The sequence below is a fragment of the Rhinolophus ferrumequinum genome, chromosome 25 (genome assembly GCF_004115265.2).
Source record: "Rhinolophus ferrumequinum isolate MPI-CBG mRhiFer1 chromosome 25, mRhiFer1_v1.p, whole genome shotgun sequence".
Classification (NCBI taxonomy): Eukaryota; Metazoa; Chordata; class Mammalia; order Chiroptera; family Rhinolophidae; genus Rhinolophus; species Rhinolophus ferrumequinum.
In genome coordinates, this window is record NC_046308.1 from 16,395,338 (window position 1) to 16,416,396 (window position 21,059).

General features: G+C 49.9%; 2 protein-coding genes across 2 annotated transcripts; both read left to right on the plus strand.

Moving 5' to 3' along the window:
- The first annotated feature begins 4,830 nt into the window (after positions 1 to 4,830).
- On the plus strand, positions 4,831 to 5,634 carry LOC117017825 (proline-rich protein 2-like). Its single transcript, XM_033098417.1, has one exon. It carries the CDS (start codon positions 4,831 to 4,833, stop codon positions 5,632 to 5,634), a length of 804 nt encoding a protein of 267 aa, XP_032954308.1.
- ASPHD2 (aspartate beta-hydroxylase domain containing 2) lies at positions 5,190 to 20,733 on the plus strand. Its single transcript, XM_033097912.1, has 4 exons — positions 5,190 to 5,313; positions 8,932 to 10,043; positions 15,317 to 15,430; positions 15,960 to 20,733. The coding sequence occupies exons 2-4, from the start codon at positions 9,158 to 9,160 to the stop codon at positions 16,067 to 16,069; spliced, it is 1,110 nt and encodes a 369-aa protein (XP_032953803.1). The 5' UTR covers positions 5,190 to 5,313; positions 8,932 to 9,157; the 3' UTR covers positions 16,070 to 20,733.
- Positions 20,734 to 21,059: the final 326 nt, after the last annotated feature.

Sequence of the window (21,059 nt, forward strand, 5' to 3'; positions counted from 1 at the left end):
AGCAGCTGAGAACCCCTGAACATGTGTTTGTCATCCCACTCCCTTCTGCCCCTTTCTCTGGTTGAACCTCAAAGCAGGGACACAATTGAAACAGCTGTTCTTGAATCTCTCCAAACAGGTCAAGCCATGTTGGAAACCTGCAGCCCAAACTTGCAAAAACAAAGTTCACTTTACCTAATCAAATTGCCTTTTTAGAATTTATAATTGTGTAATATTTCAAACCCTCATAGAGATGAATAGGACAAACATTTATGTACCCACCACTCAACTTGATCAAATCTTAACATTTTGCTTTATTGCGTTGGCGTTTGTAAAGGAATAATATATCACAAATATTGTTGAAGCCCCCCCATGTACCCTTCCCTAATCCCATTTCCATCTCCTTCTCCCCAGAAATAACCATTATGCTGAATTTGTATTAATAATTCCCATGTAAGATTTTTACTATTAATATATATATATTAATATATACAGTTTCCCGTGAAAATATATATGGATATATGTGTGCATATATATTTATATATATACATATATTTTTTTTCCCTGAACAGTATACTGTATTGTTTGCATGAGGCTACATGTTATATCAATATTATTCTATACATACCGATCTGCAGCTTGCTTTTCCAGCTTAACATTATTTTGGAGATTTATTCCCATTGAAACATTTAGGTCTGGCTCACGCCCTTGAACTGCTGTATGCTGTATCATATTCTTCTGCACAAATTTCTATGTGCCTTTACCTCTTGATGAATGTTTGCTGCTTCCAATTTTTCACAAATTATTACAATGTATATTCTTATACAAGTCCCACTCTGAAAAACCTCTCTAGAGCAAGGGCTTTCACGGCCACCCCCTAACAGAAATGTATTTTACACTGGAATCCAGTGCAACACACACACACACACACACACACACACACACACACACACACACACTTCTCTTAGAATGTTCAGAAACACTCATAATTTCTGTTGTAATTTATTCCATTTCACTGTTTTAAATCATGGTGATGACTTACTGTATAAATTCTACAACCATCAGGGGGACTCCCAGTTTGAAATTCAGTCCTCTAGAGCACATACCAGGAAGTGGAATGGCGGGTTTGAGGGGTGTACACACCTTCCACTTTGCTAAAGATGGGCGGAGTGACTGTGCAAATTTACACTCCACCAGGGCTGTACAAGAGTACCAGCTGTCCCACAGCCTCAACACTTGTCATCAAGGGACTTTTCAGTTTTTGCCAACATGATGAATGCAAAACGGTGTCTCATGTTTTTTCACTTTGTATCTCCACGACGAGCAGTGTGGCATCGCACTTTCCCACATGCGTATTGGTTGTGTTTCCTAGGTCTGCATTGCCTGCTCGTATCCTGGGCTCACTTTTTATTTGGTAGCTTTGTTTCGTCTTTAGCTTTCTTGGCCCTTTACTTTTTAATTTAAATTTTATGATCAGTTGATCTTTTCGCACTGAAAACATGGAGAATTTCATAAAAATTGATTTCAAGTTTATAGCTCATTCCGGGAAACTAATGTCTTTCCGAAGTTGCCTCTTCATCTCTGTGAAGTTTGCATACACCGTCATTACTCACAATTTATTCTGTGCCCTCCAATAATTTTATTTCCCTTCTTCCATCGTCTCCATTTTAGTTAAATTCATTCATGAGTTCTTTACAGTTTTGCTGCTACTAGGAATAGTTGTTTCTAGTACTGTTCCAAAGGCTTCTTATTTCTTTTTTCACGCCTTGTTGCACTGGTCAGAAGGTTCAGTACCATGTTGCTAGGAGCGGAGAGAGTGAAGATCTTTGTCTTGGGCCTAACCTTTGAGGAAGACCATTCAATTACTAACCGTCAAGTATGATGTTGGATGTTGGTTTTTCGTACATGTTCTTTATCAGGTTGGCATAGTTCCTCTCTAGTCCTACTTTGCTGGGAGTTTTTAATCATTGAATTTTGTCAAATGCTTTTTCTGCATCAATTGAGATGACTGTGCGGTCTTGTCCTTTACTTTGCTAATATGATGAGTTCTAGTAACCGATTTTCTGGTGTTGAACAATTGTTCATTCTTGAAAAATAATTTTTAATGTAATTTAAAATTGTATTTTAAAAATCCATTTTTAATATCACTAATAACATACAAATGTGTCCTTTTTAAAAAGTTAAAATACTTTTCTATATGCAAATGTATAGCATTTTCCTGGACAGATGCATAAAAAACTGGTCATAATGATTGTGTCAAGGGAAGGCAATGGGGTGATTGAGGGACGGGGGAAAGAAGTAGTCCTAGTAACCTCATTGGTCCTTTTGGAATTTTGTTCCAGGAGCATCTAAATCCTTTTGACAATATTAAATCAAATGAAAACATTACAGACAATGCTGGAGTTCCTCTTGGTCACTGTGCCCAGTTCTCATTCCTTCTGGACCTCCCCTGAAGTTACAAACGACAAATTTGGTGTGCGGCCTGAAGGATATTCTTTGTATTTGCAAACACTGATATTTTAAGTTTTAAAAATGAGAACATACTACTGTATTCTTCTAGCGCCTTTTTCCTGCTTTTATATAAATCTATGTATATAGCCACAGGAACTACAGAGTAACAGACTGTGTTGTAAGCCTGTGTGTCATGTAGATGAAATCATACTGCAAGTCTAATTCACCTTTTTTTGCTCTATTACTTGTGGAGAAGCATTATCCGTATTTTCACATATACACCTAGCTCCTTTTTCATAGCTGTACATTATAAAATATGAAAACATAACTATTCTTTTATCTACCCCGGAATTTCTCTAGGGTAGACAGAGTGAAATTGTTGGTTCTTAGGGTATACACATTTGTTGTTGTTTTAACAAATACTACCAAATTGCTCTGTAAAGTGACTGTACCAGTTTCTTTAATGCACCCATCAAGCATTTTCTCCAGGGGCTACACATTCCCCTACTGACCTGCTGTGACCTTGACTGAGCAAGGCATGTTTTCTCTCTAGACGCTCAGTGACTCCATCTGTACTAGAAGGGAATCGGGTGGCCCCCACAAGTCTGTGAGATGGCATAATGATAGGCTGTGTAGCCTCCGAGTGGGTGGGGAAAGACTGCCCTAGAGAAGACAGTGAGAGGAGGAGGACACGAGTGGCAGCCAAGCCAAAGGCAGACAATTTGTGCACTTGGCCCTTATCTCAGATCCTCCATTAGCGCAGTGATAATTTATCTGGAGCTCTCACTCAAAAGCCCCCTCTGGAAGACCTGGATACTCTTTCCCCGGGGGAACTCACCTCCCAGGGTCTCCCAGAGGAAGAAAAGACAAGTAAGGTTAGTAAACTGTGTATATGATATTATTGCCATTAAACAAATAAATACTCTTAACCCATACAGAGCAAAATAACTGCACTGGTCAAAGATAATTACAGGATTTATAGACAATATTAATTCATAATGTACTGCAGATGGTGTGGTCTAGGAATGGAACACACATTTACAACTATGTGAAAAATGTTTCTCTTTTTCATCCCTGTCAGTGTGACGCAGTGACTGGATGTACAAGCGCCTTTGCGGAAGTCTAAATTTGAGCAACTTTCTGAACGTGTGATGGACCAAATGCCCTGCCACCTTCTCCATTCTACTCATGCGGGCAGTGAAAAGAGACGTCTTATTTAGTGTTTCTAAAAACGATATCCTTGTCGATTACCCACACTTTGAACAAATCTGGGTGCATTTTATGGCTTTCCAATGCACTGTATGCATGTAAGCTTATTTTAGTATAATAAAAGAAAAAAGTTCTCCTTTGAAGGTGAGAAAAGGGGAGATGACAGGACGAAATGGATTCTAAGACGTAGCAGAGGTAGATTCTGGACCACAGTAGATGTGGATTCTGAACCACAATGGAGATGGGTTCTGGGACAGGCCAAGGTAGGTTCTGGGACCTGGTAGAGGTGGTTTCTGGGACAGCACTGAGAAGTGGACTCTGGGCTCTGGGGTCATGGGAAAGGTGGCTTCTGCAATGGGGTGAGGTGGATTTTGGGACCTGGGAGAGAGGTGGGTTCTTCAATCAGGGACCAGGTGGATTCTGAACACGGTAGTGGTGGGTTCTGGGACAGGGACAAGGTAGATCCTGGGACAGCAACAAGTGGATTGGGGGACAGAAGCAGATGGATCGTGGGCAGGCTGTCTCACTCCTGCGCTCCTAGAACCTGCCTATGCATGGCTCCCCTGGAGCGCTGAACGTGCCCCATCGCCACTGTTAGCTGATTTTTCTCCCACAGGCCTAAGCTCAAACATCACTTCCTCAGAGAAGCTTCCCTGGGGCCTCCACGCCCTCATGAGCCCCCCCCACACACACACACATACACACACACACTGTCATCTCGTCGGGTACTTTGTCATCTTCCACTCTGAGCGGCAGGTGACTTACACCTGCGATTCCTTGGGCATCGTTTACTCCTGGTTGGACTATGAGCCTCTGCCCGCAGGGGCCTCGTCTGAACCCCTTCAGCACACAGCACAGGGCCAGGCACAGAGAGGTGGCCCAATCATTACTGGTACTGAACGAATGAGTTTTCAGTGAGACTAACGATCCGGTTTGATTTGCGGTTTCATCGCAAGCGCCCAAGGGCCTTATAAGTGTACGATGAATCAATCAATAAAGGGAAAAGGATGTCAGGGCAGGAAGAAGTGAGGGAGGAAATGCGAGGGAAGGAAAGTGAAAGAGACTGCAAGGAGGAAATGTAGGAGGGAGAGACTCAGACAGCCAGAGTGGAACAGAGGCCAGGGGAAGGAGAGACCAAGGGAGGGAGAACAGAGAGAGGCACGGAGGGAGAAACGGGGGACGAGTGAATTAATGCACGCCGGACTGAGCGAATTAACCGAATTCGGACTGGGCGGGCGGTGGTCTCACTGCAAAGGGTCACGGCCGCGCCGGCAAAAGCCCCCCGCGCGGGCGGCGCGAGTCGGGCCTCGGGGTACCCAGCGCACGAGTCGCGCAGAACCGCGGCGGGGGCCGGGGTCCCAGCCGGCCGGTCGCCCCCGCGCCGTCCGCGCCCCGCCCGCGGCCCCTTCCCCGCCCGCGGCCCCTTCCCCGCCCGCCCGGTCGCGCGCGGCATTGTGGGAGTTGTGGTCCTCGCGGCCCCGCGGAGCGCAGCGCGGCGTCGGCATCGGCGGGGCATCGGCTCGCCTCCCGCTCCGGCTCCCGCGACGTGGGCCGAGCAGCGGCGGGGCGGAGGCTCAGCGACGCGGGCAGGGGGCGTCCGCGCGTCCGCGCCCTCGGGCGGCAGAGTCGCCCCGGCCCCAGCAGCCACCCCCGCCGGCCGCGCGCCGGGCGCAGGTAAGCGGCGTCTCCAGGGGCGACAGGGCGGGAGGACTGCGCGGCCCGGCCAGCCTCGCGACACCGGGAGGAAGGAGGCGGTGGCCCGGCGGCTGCAGGCCGGCCGCTGGGGATGCTGTGGGACGCCGGCGCCCGCCTGCGCCCCGCATCCCGGCCGGGCCGAGGGGCCCTGGCGCCCGACGCTCGCTACGTGCTGAGCGCCTCCGCCACTGCTGTGCTAGCGGCCAGAGCCGGGCATCATCCTCCATCTCCCCCGTGCCCCATCGCGGTCCCCTCCCTCGTGTAAACTCCTCCCCGCCCCCAGCACCCGCCTCCCAGTGACCCTCCACCTCGGGCCCTTTCCTTGCTTGCTCTCCCCCCTCCCCCCAGATCTGAGCATCACCCACTTCCCATATCTCCCGTGGTGACCCTTCTCCCCTGTGCCTTGAGTGATCACCATAAGCTCCGTTTCCCACTCTTGAGCTGATCGCCCACTTTTCCTGTCAATGTTCCTCTTTCCCTCGTCCCATCCCCCTCCACCTCTGACCTCCGGGTCACCATCCCTGTTAACCCATCCTCTGCTCTCCCCTTCCCCCGCCACTCTCCAGAGTGAGTGGATGCTGAAAAAGCTGGCCAAGAAAGTGAGGAGAAGAAGTCTCCAGGTCCCCACCGGGAAGGGCTGGCCCCAGGGTATCTCCAGGCTCCTGGATGGAGAGGGCTACATGCATCACACACCTTGCCCAGCCTGCTCCCTGCAGGGGCTTCTGAGGTGGCCTGGCAGCACCTTGACAGTGACCAGAAGCTCTTTAGTATTGGGCAGCCTCTTGGACTGGTAATGGGAACTGGATTAACCAGGTTAAGGCTATGAGTCTGTCCCCCAGGTGTTCACTGTATCAGAAGTCATATTTGATTGGACTTGCTCACCAACTGGCCATGCATTTGGACCCTATTCCCCAGAGCCGACTGACCTTTAAGATCTGGAGTTGCATGTTATTAAAGTGCAGAACTGCGATGAGATGTCCCCATCCCTAATGAGGACAGAAATGAGAGATAAAAATGAACCGATGTGTGAAGGAAGCTGGACGTTGCTGTGGTCACTGAGACAGGAGCTGGGGAGGAGGGAAGAATCCATGCCCCCCCACTGAGGAAATAGGGAGTTATCACTGGGTGCTGGAAGGGTCAAATGTTTGAACCAGTACTCGATAACTGCCGATCACCTACAAATGTAAGGGTTTCTTTTAGTGTCGCATTTCAGCTGGGAGCTTGTTAATCCACCTCTGGGCTCAGGGGCGTACCTGCATATTTTAGCTAAAAGTAACTGACAAGTGTGAAAAGTCCTAACTTCAGCTCTCCATACTATTTATGATCTTGAGAGCAGAGTCTGGAGCTGGGGCTCAGGCATCAGGGTCTTTGGTTGCCTTTTGTTTATAGCTCAGTCGAGGGGGAGCTCCTGGCTGGCATTGTACAGGATGAGCCTTCCCCAAGGACGGGGTAAGCGGCAGGGTTGTCCAGGGAAGTGATTCCTTCCTCATGTACCCGTCTTCCATGTCTTCATTTGGATTGACTTAAACTAGAGATTAGCAAAGCTGACGGGAACGAACAATTAACAGGTGTTTGTCACATTATCACCATCTCACTCTTAGAACATTTGAGAACACCTCTCCTCCTGAGAGAGGGAGTTTAAAAGTTCCAATTAGGGATTTAGCTCGGTGATGGGGGAAATCCTTTTAGTACAAGTGCTTGTTGTCACCCAGGTGATAGTTTCACACTGAATTTTAGGAATCCTGGGGCTCTGTGTGGAAGATGGCTTGCAAACAGAACAGCTTTCATCCAGAGTTTCTTTCCCTTCTCCTCAAGAGGAAATAGCTGCCGGTTATGGTAGAACTAAGAGAACCAGGGGAGCAGAGGGGTCTGTTTCAGTGCAGTGGGCCCAGCCTTTTCCTCTTCTCCCGAATCTGCGAAGAAACTGAGAATACGTGAGAAAAAAAATAGCTTCCCCACTGGTGTATTTTTCCTAGAAACATAAAAAGTATACATGCTTATTCAGCATGTATGTCTTGGGCTACTAACCATTGAAGTCAAGTGATACTTTAGTCAGTCTAAGCTGGGAAGATGCAAAGAGACAGTTAGTGAGCACCTGAGGTTTTTCTTTCGTTTTGAGTTTTGCAAGTCTGGGGACAAAAAAAAAAAATCACTTGAGATGTGTGGCAACAAGAGTGTCCTTTAGCTGTTGGAATTCTCAGTCCTGAGATAACTCTCCCTGATGCCCCACCTTTGGTTTGCTGGCTAATCAAGGTGGGATGCCACGTGTCATAGCAGTCACCACATGTTGAATGCTCTCTATGCCATGATCATAAGTGCTTTACATCCATCATTCAGCTTCATCCAGTGCGCCGAGCATTACTTCATCTTACAGATGAGGAAACTGAGACTTAGAGACGGAAAGTGACCTGCCCGGAGTTGGGATTAATACTCAGTCTAGCCCATCTCTAGTTTGGGTTCTTAATCTCTTTGCTACATTGCAGGAATTTTCAGTCCAAATTTAGTCCCCAGAGAAAGGGGAGGGTACAGCTTTCCCACTTTTTTAGTTGCCTTCTCATATTCCTGAGAGAGAAGAGAGAGGGCAGAGTACAAAACGATTTGTCTGAATTATTTTGCTCCTCCAGAGGAGGGAATATATTAGACTTGTAGTAGCACGTAGACTTGGCTGTTCTCATCAGATTAGTAAAAGGATGGACAGAGGGTTTCAGCTGGGAAACATGGTAGGGGTTTTATAGGTAAAGGAAACGTGATAGCTGGGCTGTGATCATACTTTTAGGTTATTAGGATAATCGGGGTGCTAGACACTGGCCTTCACCATTGGCAAGGTACGTGGCAAAGTACTTCTGTCTGTTTTGGAGACAGAGACCTCTAAAGGCTTCTATTTCCATTCTATTCCATCCGCCCACTTTTGTAACTCCATGGGTGAGGCCAGGAGGTAGTCTCCCAAGCAGTAGAAAATGCCTTGCATCTGCCAAAGCTGTGACCCCAGAGAGCCTACTTCCTTTTCCGGTTTGATTTAGGCCCAACCCATGTCAGAAGGGCAAGAGAGATTAAATAAGATTGATGAAATGCTATAAAAAGAGAAAGTAAAATGGAAAACATGCAGTTCCTTTTAAAGTTCCTTTGCCATTTTTAAGATGCTTTTGAATCCAGATGTCTCTTTGTTTAAAAGTATGGAGATTTAAGGAGAATAAGCATTTTTTAAATACCCACTATAAAAGAGTACAGAAAATGGATAGACATCGCTTTGAAGTAAGATGGGGTCTCTGCAGTGGCTGCATGAACTTGGGGTGGGGGTGGTTATAGGACCTCTTTGAGCCTCAGTTTCCTCATCTATAAAATGGGTATGATAGCACCTCCTGAGGATGACAAAATAGCTGGGACTGCTGTGATAATCAAGCAGTGTTTGCTGCAGATGAAACACTGGTCTTTTGGGAAATGGGTCTGGTGGTAAAATGGGGAGAGAATACGCAAGATTGAGAAAGGTGTGCCCCCCTCAACAAGGACTTTATAAAATGATCTGGAACTTTATATTTCAGTTAAGGACTCTGCCAGGTGTAAAAATTTATGCTAGTTTATTTATTTTTTTCATCCCAGGCTTGGACTTCCTAAAAAAAAATCCTTTCACAGTGACCAACCTCACTTGCTAATATGACATAAAGCAGCTTTTTCCACCCTACCCACAGTGACTTTTGCCAGACGTGGAGTGGTGGGCACAGGTGGCCTGGTAGTGTGCGAGTGCCGCCCGTGGCAGGAGCCGAGGAACAGTGGCAGCCATGCCTCCTCCTGCCCCAGCTGCCCCTTCGCCCCCGCGCTAACCTGCATGGTGTGGGTGCCCTTGGGACCCCAGAGGACTGACTGTCTGACCCTGCTTCACACCCTCCACAACAACTCTCCCAAGATGTCGCTCGAGTGGCTGGTGGCCTGGAGCTGGTCACTGGATGGCCTGAGGGACTGCATCGCCACGGGCATCCAGTCCGTAAGGGACTGCGACACCACCGCTGTCGTCACCGTGGCCTGCCTGCTGGTCCTGTTCGTGTGGTACTGTTACCACGTGGGCCGGGAGCAGCCCCGGACCTACGTCTCCGTGAACTCCCTCATGCAGGGCACCGACGCCAACGGGCTGCAGAACGGGTACGTGTACTGCCAGGCCCCTGAGTGTGTACGCTGCACCCACAACGAGGGACTCAACCAGAAACTCTACCACAACCTGCAGGAGTACGCCAAGCGCTACTCCTGGTCCGGCATGGGCCGCATCCATAAGGGCATCCGCGAGCAGGGCCGCTACCTCAACAGCCGGCCCTCCATCCAGAAGCCAGAGGTCTTCTTCCTGCCCGACCTCCCCACCACGCCCTATTTCTCCCGGGACGCCCAGAAGCATGACGTGGAACTGCTGGAACGGAACTTCCAGACCATCCTGTGCGAGTTCGAGACCCTCTACAAAGCTTTCTCAAACTGCAGCCTCCCGCAGGGCTGGAAAATGAACAGCACCCCCAGTGGGGAGTGGGTCACCTTTTACTTGGTCAATCAGGGGGTGTGTGTTCCCAGGAACTGCAGGAAGTGCCCACGGACGTACCGCTTGCTCGGAAGCCTTCGGACCTGTATTGGGAACAATGTGTTTGGGAACGCGTGCATCTCCGTGCTGAGCCCTGGGACTGTGATAACGGAGCACTACGGACCCACCAACATCCGCATCCGCTGCCATTTAGGTAGGTTACACGGCCGGGGGTCTCCCAGCGCGCACCCTTCTATGTACAGGCTGCCTGACTTACAGGAATCCAGACGTCACGAAAGCTCAGGAGTCAGAAGGGTGCTTTTTCGCATTCTTCACTCTACCTCTATCACAAATTGATGAATCACCTGTAAACCATTTTGACAGCAGAGGTTGGGGTCAAAAAAGAAACCCGTGATCAATATACACGTGCTTTCTGACAGAAGCTCTGTGCAAAGGAGCTTTCTGCAGTGATGGAAATGACCTTCACCTGCATTGTCCAGTATGGTAGCCAGTAGCCACGGGTGACTGACTGTTGAGTGCTGGAGAGGCGGCTAGTGTGACTGAGGAACTCGATTGTTAACTGAGTCTAAATTTAAATGGCCACGTGTGGCTAGCGGCTACTGTATCGGACAGCGGGGCACAAGAGCCAAAGACTGTTACGATGATTACTGAGGTTCATAATGACGTCAGGGAGGCTGGGAAAGATACTTACGTGCCGTCTGAATCTTCAAGGATGCACTGATGCTTGGTGGTGATTTTCCTCGGAGTCTAGGGAACTTGGTCATACGCGGACTGTGTGCAGCCCCGCTTTTGAGAACGAGGTTGGAGTCAGATTGCCTGTGTTGCATCCTGGCCCCACCACGAGCTACCTGTGTTACTTTGGGCAAGTCACTTCACCTCTCTGAGCCTCAGTTTCCTCATTTGGAAGGTGGAGGTAAAAAGGTCATGTATAGGGTTACTTTGAGGAGCTAGTAAGAGAATGTGTGTGGTAAAACATTTATTCACAGGGAGCCTGATAGAGGGTGAGTGCTTAATAAAAGTAGGCTGGAAAACAACTTGGTAAATAGGGATATTAGTTCCCCGGAATGCCTCATTTGTTCCTGGTGAGTCGTGATAATGGCTTGGTTACCCGGGGCGATGGCACCACGGGTAGCTTCCCAGACTAGAGGAGCATGCTGGGAGCCTTGCAAAGGCCCAGCTTTGGGAGTTTGCAGCACTGTCTCGGCTTCAGGATGGAGGCAGGAAAACACACACACAAGGAGACTGAGCCTGACGTGGGCCGGAGCAGAGGTTCATAAGTACTTCCGCAGAGGGACCTGGGGGCTGCCAGGGGGGACTTGAGTGGGGTGCCCCAGGCCCTCCACCCCCTCTTCACCCAGAGCCTTCTGCTTCTCCTGCTCTCTGGGGATTCTGAGTAAGCTGTGGCTTGGACAGAGGGTGTCACTGCTTTAAAAAACAAAAAGGAATTGGTTTTGAGCAGTTCATACTGAGTATTTCAAGAGGAGAGTCTGGACAGGGTTGAGGCTATGGAGGAGAATAGCGTGGCTTTCTTGTCAGCTGTGTGACTTTGGGCAAGTAATTGAGTCTCTCTGTGCCTCAGTTTCCTCATCTGGGGAGGTAGTATGTATCGCACAGTCTCGTTGAGAGGATTGAATAACTATCTTCTATAGCTACTTGACATGCTGCCTGGCACATGACAGCATTCGGCAAATGAGTAGCTTTAAGGATCAAACACCATATATATTGAACAGTGTGAGAAAAGATTCATAAGACACGGCCTCTGCCCTCAGGAAACAGAGTGGGAAATGGACAGGCTTTGGAAGCAAACACACCTGGACTCAGATCTGTGAGCCCCATTTGTCGAGTGACCTGGGGCACGGCCCTGAAACTCTTTGAGCCCCGTTTTGTTCTCTCTCAAATGGAGGTAAGGATACCTCCCTGGAAGGCTGGTTGGAGGATTAGAAGGGCTGTGTGTGCATGAGAGGGGCTCTAATTAATCCAAGAGACGATCCATCCTCTCGATGACAAGGACCATGACCAGTAAAATCACACGGAGGCAACACTCAGGTCAGAGGTCGTGAGGGCGGCAGGCGGCTACTCGGGGGGGGGGGGGGGGTGCTCTGACCTGAAAGGGTTGCTGGGACCACCAGGGTAGAGCTGTGGAGGAGCCTTCCCCTTGGGGCTTGGGAGAGCCATGTCGGCCTGCTGGGGAGTCCAGTTGTGGAGGCTGGAGTTGGAGAGGTCAGGTGGGAGCGAACCACAGAGGGGGCCCCATGCCAGCCTTCGGAATTGAGGCGGTGAGCAATGGGGGACAGTACTGTTCGTTTTAAAAGGTTTTCCTTTTGTGTTTTTTAAAAGCTTCAAAATGATGTAGGGAAGGGCGTTTGAGGATAGAATTCCGGGCAGGTGTGTTGAGTAGGTGTGTTGAGATTTGCCTCCTGTATATTAGTGCCTTTTGTGCATCTCCCGTATACGTGTGTGTGTGTGTAAATCACACCCACACAGGCCCTCTCTATGACCCGTATTTCCCTTCTTGGCCCAGCTAGTTATTGGCCGCCAGAAAAAGTGGGCCACGTCACGTTCCCCGGACAGCAGGAAGCCTTGGAAGACATCCCACTGCGGTACGGCTCGTCCCCATGGCCAGGTCAGGCTCCATGGTTGGGTTTGCTCAGCAGTTCCTTCTTTCCACTGGCATGCCCACATTGGTGTCCACCTAGGAAAGAAACAAAGATGTGCTTGAGGCACGTGACCGTGGCTGTTGACAGAGAGGGAGTCTAGAGAATGAGGTCACTCAGGTGCCTGGCAGCCACACCTCTACCAGTTACTTACTTGGCTGAAGGTGGAGGAGGCACGTGTGGTTCCAGAACCGTGCTCTTGAAATGCCAACCCTCGTCCTCTTTTCCTGCCTTCTGTCTGAATTGTGATTGGTGGGACCGTCCCTCCGGAGGACTGCAGCCCCAGCCACTGCCCTTCAGGTACCCAGTCCATCTGGGTGGTACACATTCGCTGAGCCCTCTAGAGGTGGCGTCACGCAGTCTCGACGCCATCGGGAGCCACGGGACATCTCTGACCCCGACTTCACTCAGCATTGTTTACGGGGCTGGGACATCCTGAGCACACTGTCACAAATCTCCAGGAAACAACCTCTGACGCAGACGAGGCAGGTGTTACTGGGGAGGCCGAAACCCATCTAAATGGCCAACCCCGGAAAAAGTAGATGAAAATGCACGCGCGTACTCAGCAAATTCTCACTAAATAAGTACAGGTGAACTCTCATTTTCCTTCCACGCGTGTGCTCTCAGATTTCTGGGCTGCCTCGCTGCGTGCTACCAGCAGATCAGCTCATGTTTGCCTTGCCCACCCTGAGTGCCAGCCAGCTGCCAGCCTCCTGGAGTGGGGGCTGCTGGTAGACAGGGCCCTCTCTCCACCCTTCTCCCACCTCCCTCAGTGGTCGGTGGGGACAGAGCCGCAAACCTTAAGCCAGAGAGGGACCTGGGCATATGGGATTAACCCAGGCCATGTGTGGGAGCCGTCTGTTCCCAGGAGCCACTTGAATGCTTTATTTGGGGGAGTATTGATTACTTCTGCCAACTAAACTGGTTGGTGGGCGAGACGCAGGAATAGTAGGCCACCGGAAGACTGGAGCAGAGGGTATGGGGAGGCAGAGGAGGGTAAGCAGGGGGCTGGCAAGCCAGCAAACCAGGCCAGTTTTCTGTTGTACCATGGTGCGGGGCAGTGAATTATTTAGTGGCTCAGAGAAAGACGTGCTTCTTTCTGGAACCCTGGGGGAGACTGTCCCTGCAGAGAACTTCCTATTCCCAAAGACCTCCACCCGCTCCAACGGGTTAGGGCACGCATGAAAAGAGGACGTGGCCTGTGGGGCTCTTCATCTAGGACAGCGAGCGGCGGCTGAACCCCTTTACAACCCGACCCCCCGACCCCCAGCGGTTGTTAACAGTAGCGGCAGAGCTTGGGTTCAGACTCAGAGTGGGCAGCCCCGGCCGATTCAATGAAACGTATATTGATGTTTGAAACTTGCGTTAACTGCAGGAACCTCAGCCATCACCTGACTGCCATTGCTACTAATGTAATAACTAGCGTTTATAGCATACTGTCCAGCATTGTAAGAGCTTTTTCTTTGGAGCCAGACAGATTTGGATTCAAATCTCAGCTCCCGCACGGACTACGTAGCGAGTTCCAGCAGGTCACTTCTCTAAATCTCAGTTACTCCATCTGGAAAGGAGGTGAAGTGATGTGTGTAATATGTTTGACACAAACCTGCTCATTGTAAGTCTTCAGTTATTGGGAGCAAGGACAGTGATCGTGTAGCCCTGGAAGGTAAGTATGCTAATGTGCCCTCTTTACAGACAAGAAGGCTATGGCTCAGAGAGGTTGAGTGCTTGTCCAAAGTCACACAGCACATAAGAGCCAGAGCCAGTCTCTGACTCCAGGTCCTCTGTCCTTCCCAGGCCTCCATGTGGCCTCTCTTAGAATTCTTACTGCATATGTGCTTTTTGGAGTCATTCTGGTTCAAAGAGTGCATTAAAATACCCTGCCTGTTAGAGAAAGGGCTGTTTCATGTTTGTCATAAAGGGGCATTAGATCACAGTGGGAATGCCAGCTGACCCAGGGTTTGTCCCAGTGAGTCACTGAGTGTGGATGAGAACACAATTCCAGCTCCTTTTACAGAGCCCCGATTTCTCCTGGGTCAATCCTGGAAAGCTCCAGGCTGACCCAGCCTCTTTTGAATCCATTAGTGACAGGGGCCCAGTGTTTCCCAGACCCTGGGATTGGAAATGGGAGTGTGAAAACACATGCACAGCAGTGTTTCAACAAGACCCCTCTCTCCAGGGTTAGGCACCCGACCCTGGGACTCCTCACTAGTGTTTTAAGCATAGGGCTCCTTACGAAGGTGTCAGTCTGTTTCCTCTGGAAGATCAGGCGTTGCCGTAGGGGTGTCCTCCAGTATTCCAGAATGAGGCCAGGGAAACTTAGGCTGAGAACATGCCATCCTCGGGCCTCAAAATGGATGGAAAGATTGGAACCCAAAGAGGAGGGCACTAGGTGAACCTTTGCGTCTTTCATCTCACCTAAAACAGCCCTGGAGAGGGGACTATAGGAAACGAAATTATCAAAAGGTGGGGTTCTGAACCTGGCTTCCTCAATTTCCGGGGTCCCAGGGTTGGGCTTCGGGAGTCTTAAATGTGTAGAGCAAGCCTTGGTTCCTGGCTTTAATCAGAGGAGTCCATGACCTAGAACAGATTAGGCCAACGGAAGAATGAGTTTTTCCAGGGAGCTTGGCAAAGATCCAGGCGCACACCCTGTATTTGCCCTATTGAACTACCCCCACCCCAAACCGGGCATCCGAGGGGGGAAGTGTGGGTGCTTCGGAAGTCGAGCGTTCTCCCCAAAGCAGCTATTCCCTGACTTCCGGCCACCCCTGGTCCTGTCTGCCTTCATTCTCTCTTCTCTGCTTTTCGTGCCAAGGTCTGAAAACTCCAAGTGGCTGTGAGCTGGTGGTGGGGGGCGAGCCCCAGTGTTGGGCAGAAGGCCGCTGCCTGCTCTTTGATGACTCTTTCCTACACACCGCTTTCCATGAAGGTGAGTGTCTACCTTCCACGCTGCTGCTTTTTTTTAATTGACTGTATTTTTAAGTGTAGTTTTAGGTTTCCAGAAAAATTGAGCAGAAAGGACACATCACCCCCATATACAATTTCCCCTTTTATTAACGTCTTGCATTAAGTGTGGTACATTTGTTAAAATGGACGAGCCAATATTGGCACCCAATTAAAGTCAGCAGTTTACACTAAGGTTCGCTCTATGTTGTACATTCTGTGGGTTTTGACAGATGTATAATGACATGTGTCCACCATGACAGGATCATACGAAATAGCTTCCCTGCCCTAAAAGTCCGCTCTGCTCCACCGCCCCCGAACGCCCCCTCTCCGTCTGCCTATTTCCTTTTATGTGCTCTGCTGAGAACCTTAGGAAGCCATGGTCGTATTCTTGACCAGAGAGGAGATCTTCCTAATCTGTGCTCGAAAACTAACCGTGTGGGCTTCAACTCTGCCTGAGTCCAGGCTCTGGAGCTGTTTGAACCTTCCTTCTTTCCCCCTCCCACCTTCCCCAGGTTCAGCAGAAGATGGCCCAAGGGTGGTTTTCATGGTGGATTTGTGGCATCCAAATGTCGCTGCGGCTGAACGGCAGGCCCTGGATTTCATCTTTGCTCCAGGCCGATGAGAACATTTGCGGTGCTGGGGTCGGCAAGAATGGCCGTGGGTCAGCCCGGGCAGGCTTGGTACTGTCCGGCGCCCACCCGCAGTAACGATTCCATGCTCAGAAACCTGCCTCAACAGAAAGCTCTTATTTGGGATTGTTATCCCATGTTGGGTCCCTCTTCCCTTTGGTTATTGTAAGTGGGAAATTTTCAGCTTGTATTCCCTTGCGTTTTTTTTCCTCCCAATCATTTGCTTCTGCGGTTCCTTTCTGCCTGATGGCGCATTACTTTGCTCGGTGTGACCAGAGGCTCGGTAGCCCTGTTGTCTGTGTCACGTTGCTACTTGGTTTTTTCAGTCCTCTGAAATAGAGTCATCAAATGGTTATTTGTCTGAATGTAAAATCACGTAAAACTTCTTGTGGTCGCCTTCAAAGAAAACAACAGAAACACAACACTGCAAACCAGAGCGCTGAAGAACTTGGCCTCTGCTGCTGCCACAGTTACACAGGGAACCCCTCAGCCCCCCGAGGGCAGGGGGAGAGTCTGCAGTCCTGGCATCCAGCCGCTTCTTTGGCAGGGTGGACACGGTCAGGGGCAGCGCACAGTGTCACGGCCTGGGGAAATGTCACCATCTGCTCACCCCACCCCATGCCCTGTCAGGTCCCTGACGGTAGAGAGCATTTGGCTGGTGGGACTGGAGGCCTTTTTGTAATACTGCTTTCCTTCAAAGCCGAGGCTGGTGTCCTCAAGAGCCCAGGTGGGGCTCCCATGGGTCAGCTACAGAACGTGTGATTCACTTACCTCACTGCCTACAGAAGCCCTACTGCCAAATCAGGCCCGGACAGTTCCCTATTTTAACTGTTTTGATGATGAACTTCGAGATCACCAGGTTGGCCGATTGCAGCTGTGGCGGGATAAGACCTCACTCATCCGGTGACGTTCTGGAAAGTTTCTCTGGCAAAACTGGAATCATAGATCTGACCAAATGTCTATTTTGTTTTGGAGTTCTGTTGCCTATGATTTTCCATTTCTTTGTCTGTACATAAATGTCCAAACGCTGGACTCGGAGAGAGTGGAAGAGTCAGCCCTGTGTCTTGTCATTGCACAAGGTGTGTGCTGAGTGACAGCAGCCTAAGCCAACGTGTGAGCGAAGACACTGGGAAGACGTACAGACCCAAAGGACCCATAGTCACGGTGCTGGCTTTTTGGTCTCCTGTGAAGGACATGGCCAATTTGAGGCACTAAGTCTAGAAACAGCCTCCTGTGAGGCAGTGTATGAAAAGGCAGCCTTCAGCCATACTAGAGATGCCATTTTTGAATAATGTACCGTGGCCGTGTCCGATGGATGAGCTGTGGAGCTTGTCACATGTGCAGGGACAGTGTTTCTATCCGAATGGAAACCAACAGCTTCTGGTTTCCAGAACAACCTCCAGAAATAAACATCTGAAACCCACTGGCAATTACTAGCAAGTATGCAGAGTAAACGTGTCTACAGTTGAGTAAAATTTCTACAAGATATTTTTCAGTGATTAGAATGCAGGAACGGGCAGACATTTCAAAACACCTGAAGTATTTTTACTCATTAAGTATTTGTTAAAGAATCACTGAGGTGCATGATTTCTGTACATACCAACTGCTCTACGTTTACAAAGCCAAGAGCCCACACAGGTACCTGGCTGCCTGTGCTCATGTGACATGGTTGAGGAACAGGAGGTAAATAAAGGATCTTGCTGTAAACCAGAGTGAAATGGTCAAGTTGTCTATTGGGAAGAAGATGTGACTTGGGCAGAAGCCCTGAGAGGGGCACACGTGTGAGTTCGAGGCTCTTGGTTTTTCGATTGTGTCACAGTGACATGGGGGACCCTAAAAGTGACCCATATAGTGAATGAAGCAACATGGAGTTCTAAAATAATGGGTGTGGGGCGGGAGGCCGGGGGGAACAAGCAAATCTATGGACTGCGGGTGTCCCCCTGGGCAAAGAGCAAGGACTTTGGCTTCAGGAAAGCTGAGGATTTGGAACTCAGTGCCAGGAGCTCGTTCCCATGCGACCTTGGGCAGGTTACGGAGACTCTGGGAGCCTGTTTGCTCCACTGTAGAGATGGTACCTGGCACATAAAGCAACGATGTTGGTTCCCTTTCTGCGGTCCCAGTGATTCTAAGCAGTTACAGAGAAATAGGCGAGGAGGGAGGATGGGTAAGGAAGAGACGAACACATTTGGTCAGGCGTAGTGGTGGCCAGGGGAGCCACTGGCTCCTTTCCATCGCCTGTGACTAACCACAGGGGGACAAGCAGGTCCCTCAGGAGCTGCTACATTTTGAATTGTTTCCCCTTTGTCTTAGAAGAGGGACAGGTGACCCTGGTGGCCTGGAACCTGAGGAGCAGCCTGGCTGCCGGGTGTTTTCCTCTGCACGCCTGCTCCCGGAGCTCAGCCCCGGCTGGGCTGCCACAGCAAACAAGGGAAGGGCACCACTCGGCGGGGGCCGCGATGTTTCTCACTCCTAAAGTGTGCACTGCCAACTAAGCAACTGCCAAAGTCATTTACATGCTACAGCTAAGGCTGCGCAAGGTGACAGAGGAGCCAGCATGCCCGCCCAGCTTCACATGAGAAGCCCTTGCCTTCTACTCTGAGATGGCCCGCATCAGCTTCGAGGCCAGGCTGCACAAGGTCACATCCCAGCTCTCCCAGGCACCTGCTCGTCATCCCCCAGACTCACCTAGGTCGTCTGGGTCCTGAGCCCTTCTTTGGGACAGTGACCCCACTCATAACACCGAGTGTCCTACAGAATATAGTGGAGGAAAGGAAGGTAATCCTAACCCACTGACTTGGGCTGCACAATACAGTCACCTGGGGAATTTTTGAGAAATACTGATGCCCACACCCCACCCCCAAAGCATTTTTTATTTTTTTTTGGTCAAGGGGTGGGGCCCAGGTCCTGGTATTTGTTTTAAATCCTTTCCTGCCCTGATTCTAATGTGTAGCTGGGACTGAGGCATGCTGCCCCGTGTGGCAAGAGATGGCAAGGCCTTTGAAATCAGCCAGCTCAAGGTTAGAGCCTGGGCTGTGTCAGACTCTAGGTGTGATGCCAGGCAGGCCACCTAACCTTGGTCTCTAGGGGACGGCCAGTTTCCTTGCAAGACCATAACATTCCTATTCTCAGTCCTTGGGTTTCCAGGACCTGATCCAGCCTCAGTTGCAGAGCTGGGCTTATGATGCAGACCTGACCAATCAGAGCCTTCCAAACTCCCACCCACTCAGAGATTGGGTCAGGGCTGGACTTATGATCCAGACCTTGACCAATCAGAATCTTCCAAACTACTGGCCACTCAGAAATTGGGTCAGGCCTGGGCACTCAGATTGGTTCAGGGCCGGGTACATGATCTAAGTTCTTTTGCTGGGACCATTGAGAAAGGCAACTTTTCACAGGGTGGAGGTGGGGATCTAGTATAAAGAAAATCTAAGAGTGAAAGCCACAGAGAAAAACAGTCCCACCCTGTGGAGATCATCTGAGTGGTAACTATAGCTTTTCCTGGAATCAGCTCTACCTCTGGATTTTTCAGTTACATGAGCCAATAAGCTCGCTTTTTAGTCTGAAGCCAAGTTTGCGTTGTGGTTTCTATCCCTTGCCCGCCAAAAGTCCTAATCCACTCTATGAGCTTCATCTATAAAAATGAGCCTAATGCCTACTTTTCAGGCTTCAAGTAAGGTTTGAATAAGATAATATGTCAATTTCTGTGTGGATTGGACGTGCTCCACACATATTTTTACATGTAAATAGGAGAAGCAAAGGCTAAGTACAAAATGCTGTTTTTAAGGACCATCACATCCTGCTACCAGCACCCTCTCCAGAACATTTATCTCCCCAGCTGAATCTTGCTAACCAGATGTAAACACGGAACAGGACAGAATAAGGCCATATATTTTCAAGCTGCAGACAGATGGCAGTGAAAATACTCAAGCAGATTGTAGCATTAGGTGGCAGGAGGCAACACACACACAGATGGATTTACTTTCTGCCTCCTCCCAGGCACACACATTGGTCCTAACTTCTGATTGCCTACCCTTCCCTCTTTCCCCACTTCTGAGGCCTTAGCCACCCCGGATTCAAGGGGAGGGTGTTTCCTCCTGGAGTACAGAATGCACTGTGCATTCTAGGAGATTCCTTCCCATGCGTCATTATCCCACTAATACGTGTGGCCACACTGGGGTAAGCAGGGACCATTGTGCACATTTTACAGGAGAAAACAGGCTCAGAGCGGGCAGCTGATGTGAAAAATGGCCGGAGGACGAGCTGGACTTAGAAGCCAAGGGTCCAAGCTTGAAGCGCAGCAGTCTTTTGAACATTCAGGCCCCAGTCTGCAGAGGGACGCCCCGCACGGGGATCCCCGAGGGAGGCTATTCGCCTTCTCAGGACACTTGCACTGAAGTCATTTTCAGAGGGTCCGCAGTCTGCCACGCCTTTATGTACGGTACGTTTTCCTCTCCATTTGAACGATAACACTGAAATTCAGAGAAGTCAAGTCACTTGGATCCGTTTCCAAGGCAATTCATCGTGGAGCTGTGATTGGAACGCAGAGCTCTGACTGAACAAAGCCCACGTGCCTTGATGCCACAGGACGCAGTGTGGGCTGGCCGGGGATGAAGGACACACACTCAGATGAGTGTGTCAGTTGGTCAGCACACGGGAGACAGCTCCCTCTGCCCACGGGCCTTACTGGGTACAGTGGTCCAGGCCCCGGCCCTTCCCCGGGAGCGCTGGGCCCAGCTGAGGAGGAAGGTGGGGAGGAGAGAAGGGCTGGCATTCAGCTTAGACGGAGGCAGTCATGAAATGGCCTCTCAGTGGCTCTTGACAGGTATTCTGCGTTGTATTCCCAGGAGAAATACAGATGAGTCCAGGTTAGTACATGTAAAATAAACAGGTGTCCTGTGTTAACCTTGAAGCCTTCAGAACCTTCTCCTTCAAGTTTCCCACATTCAACCAGTATGTTGAGAAAAGAGCCAAAGTATCTTTTGT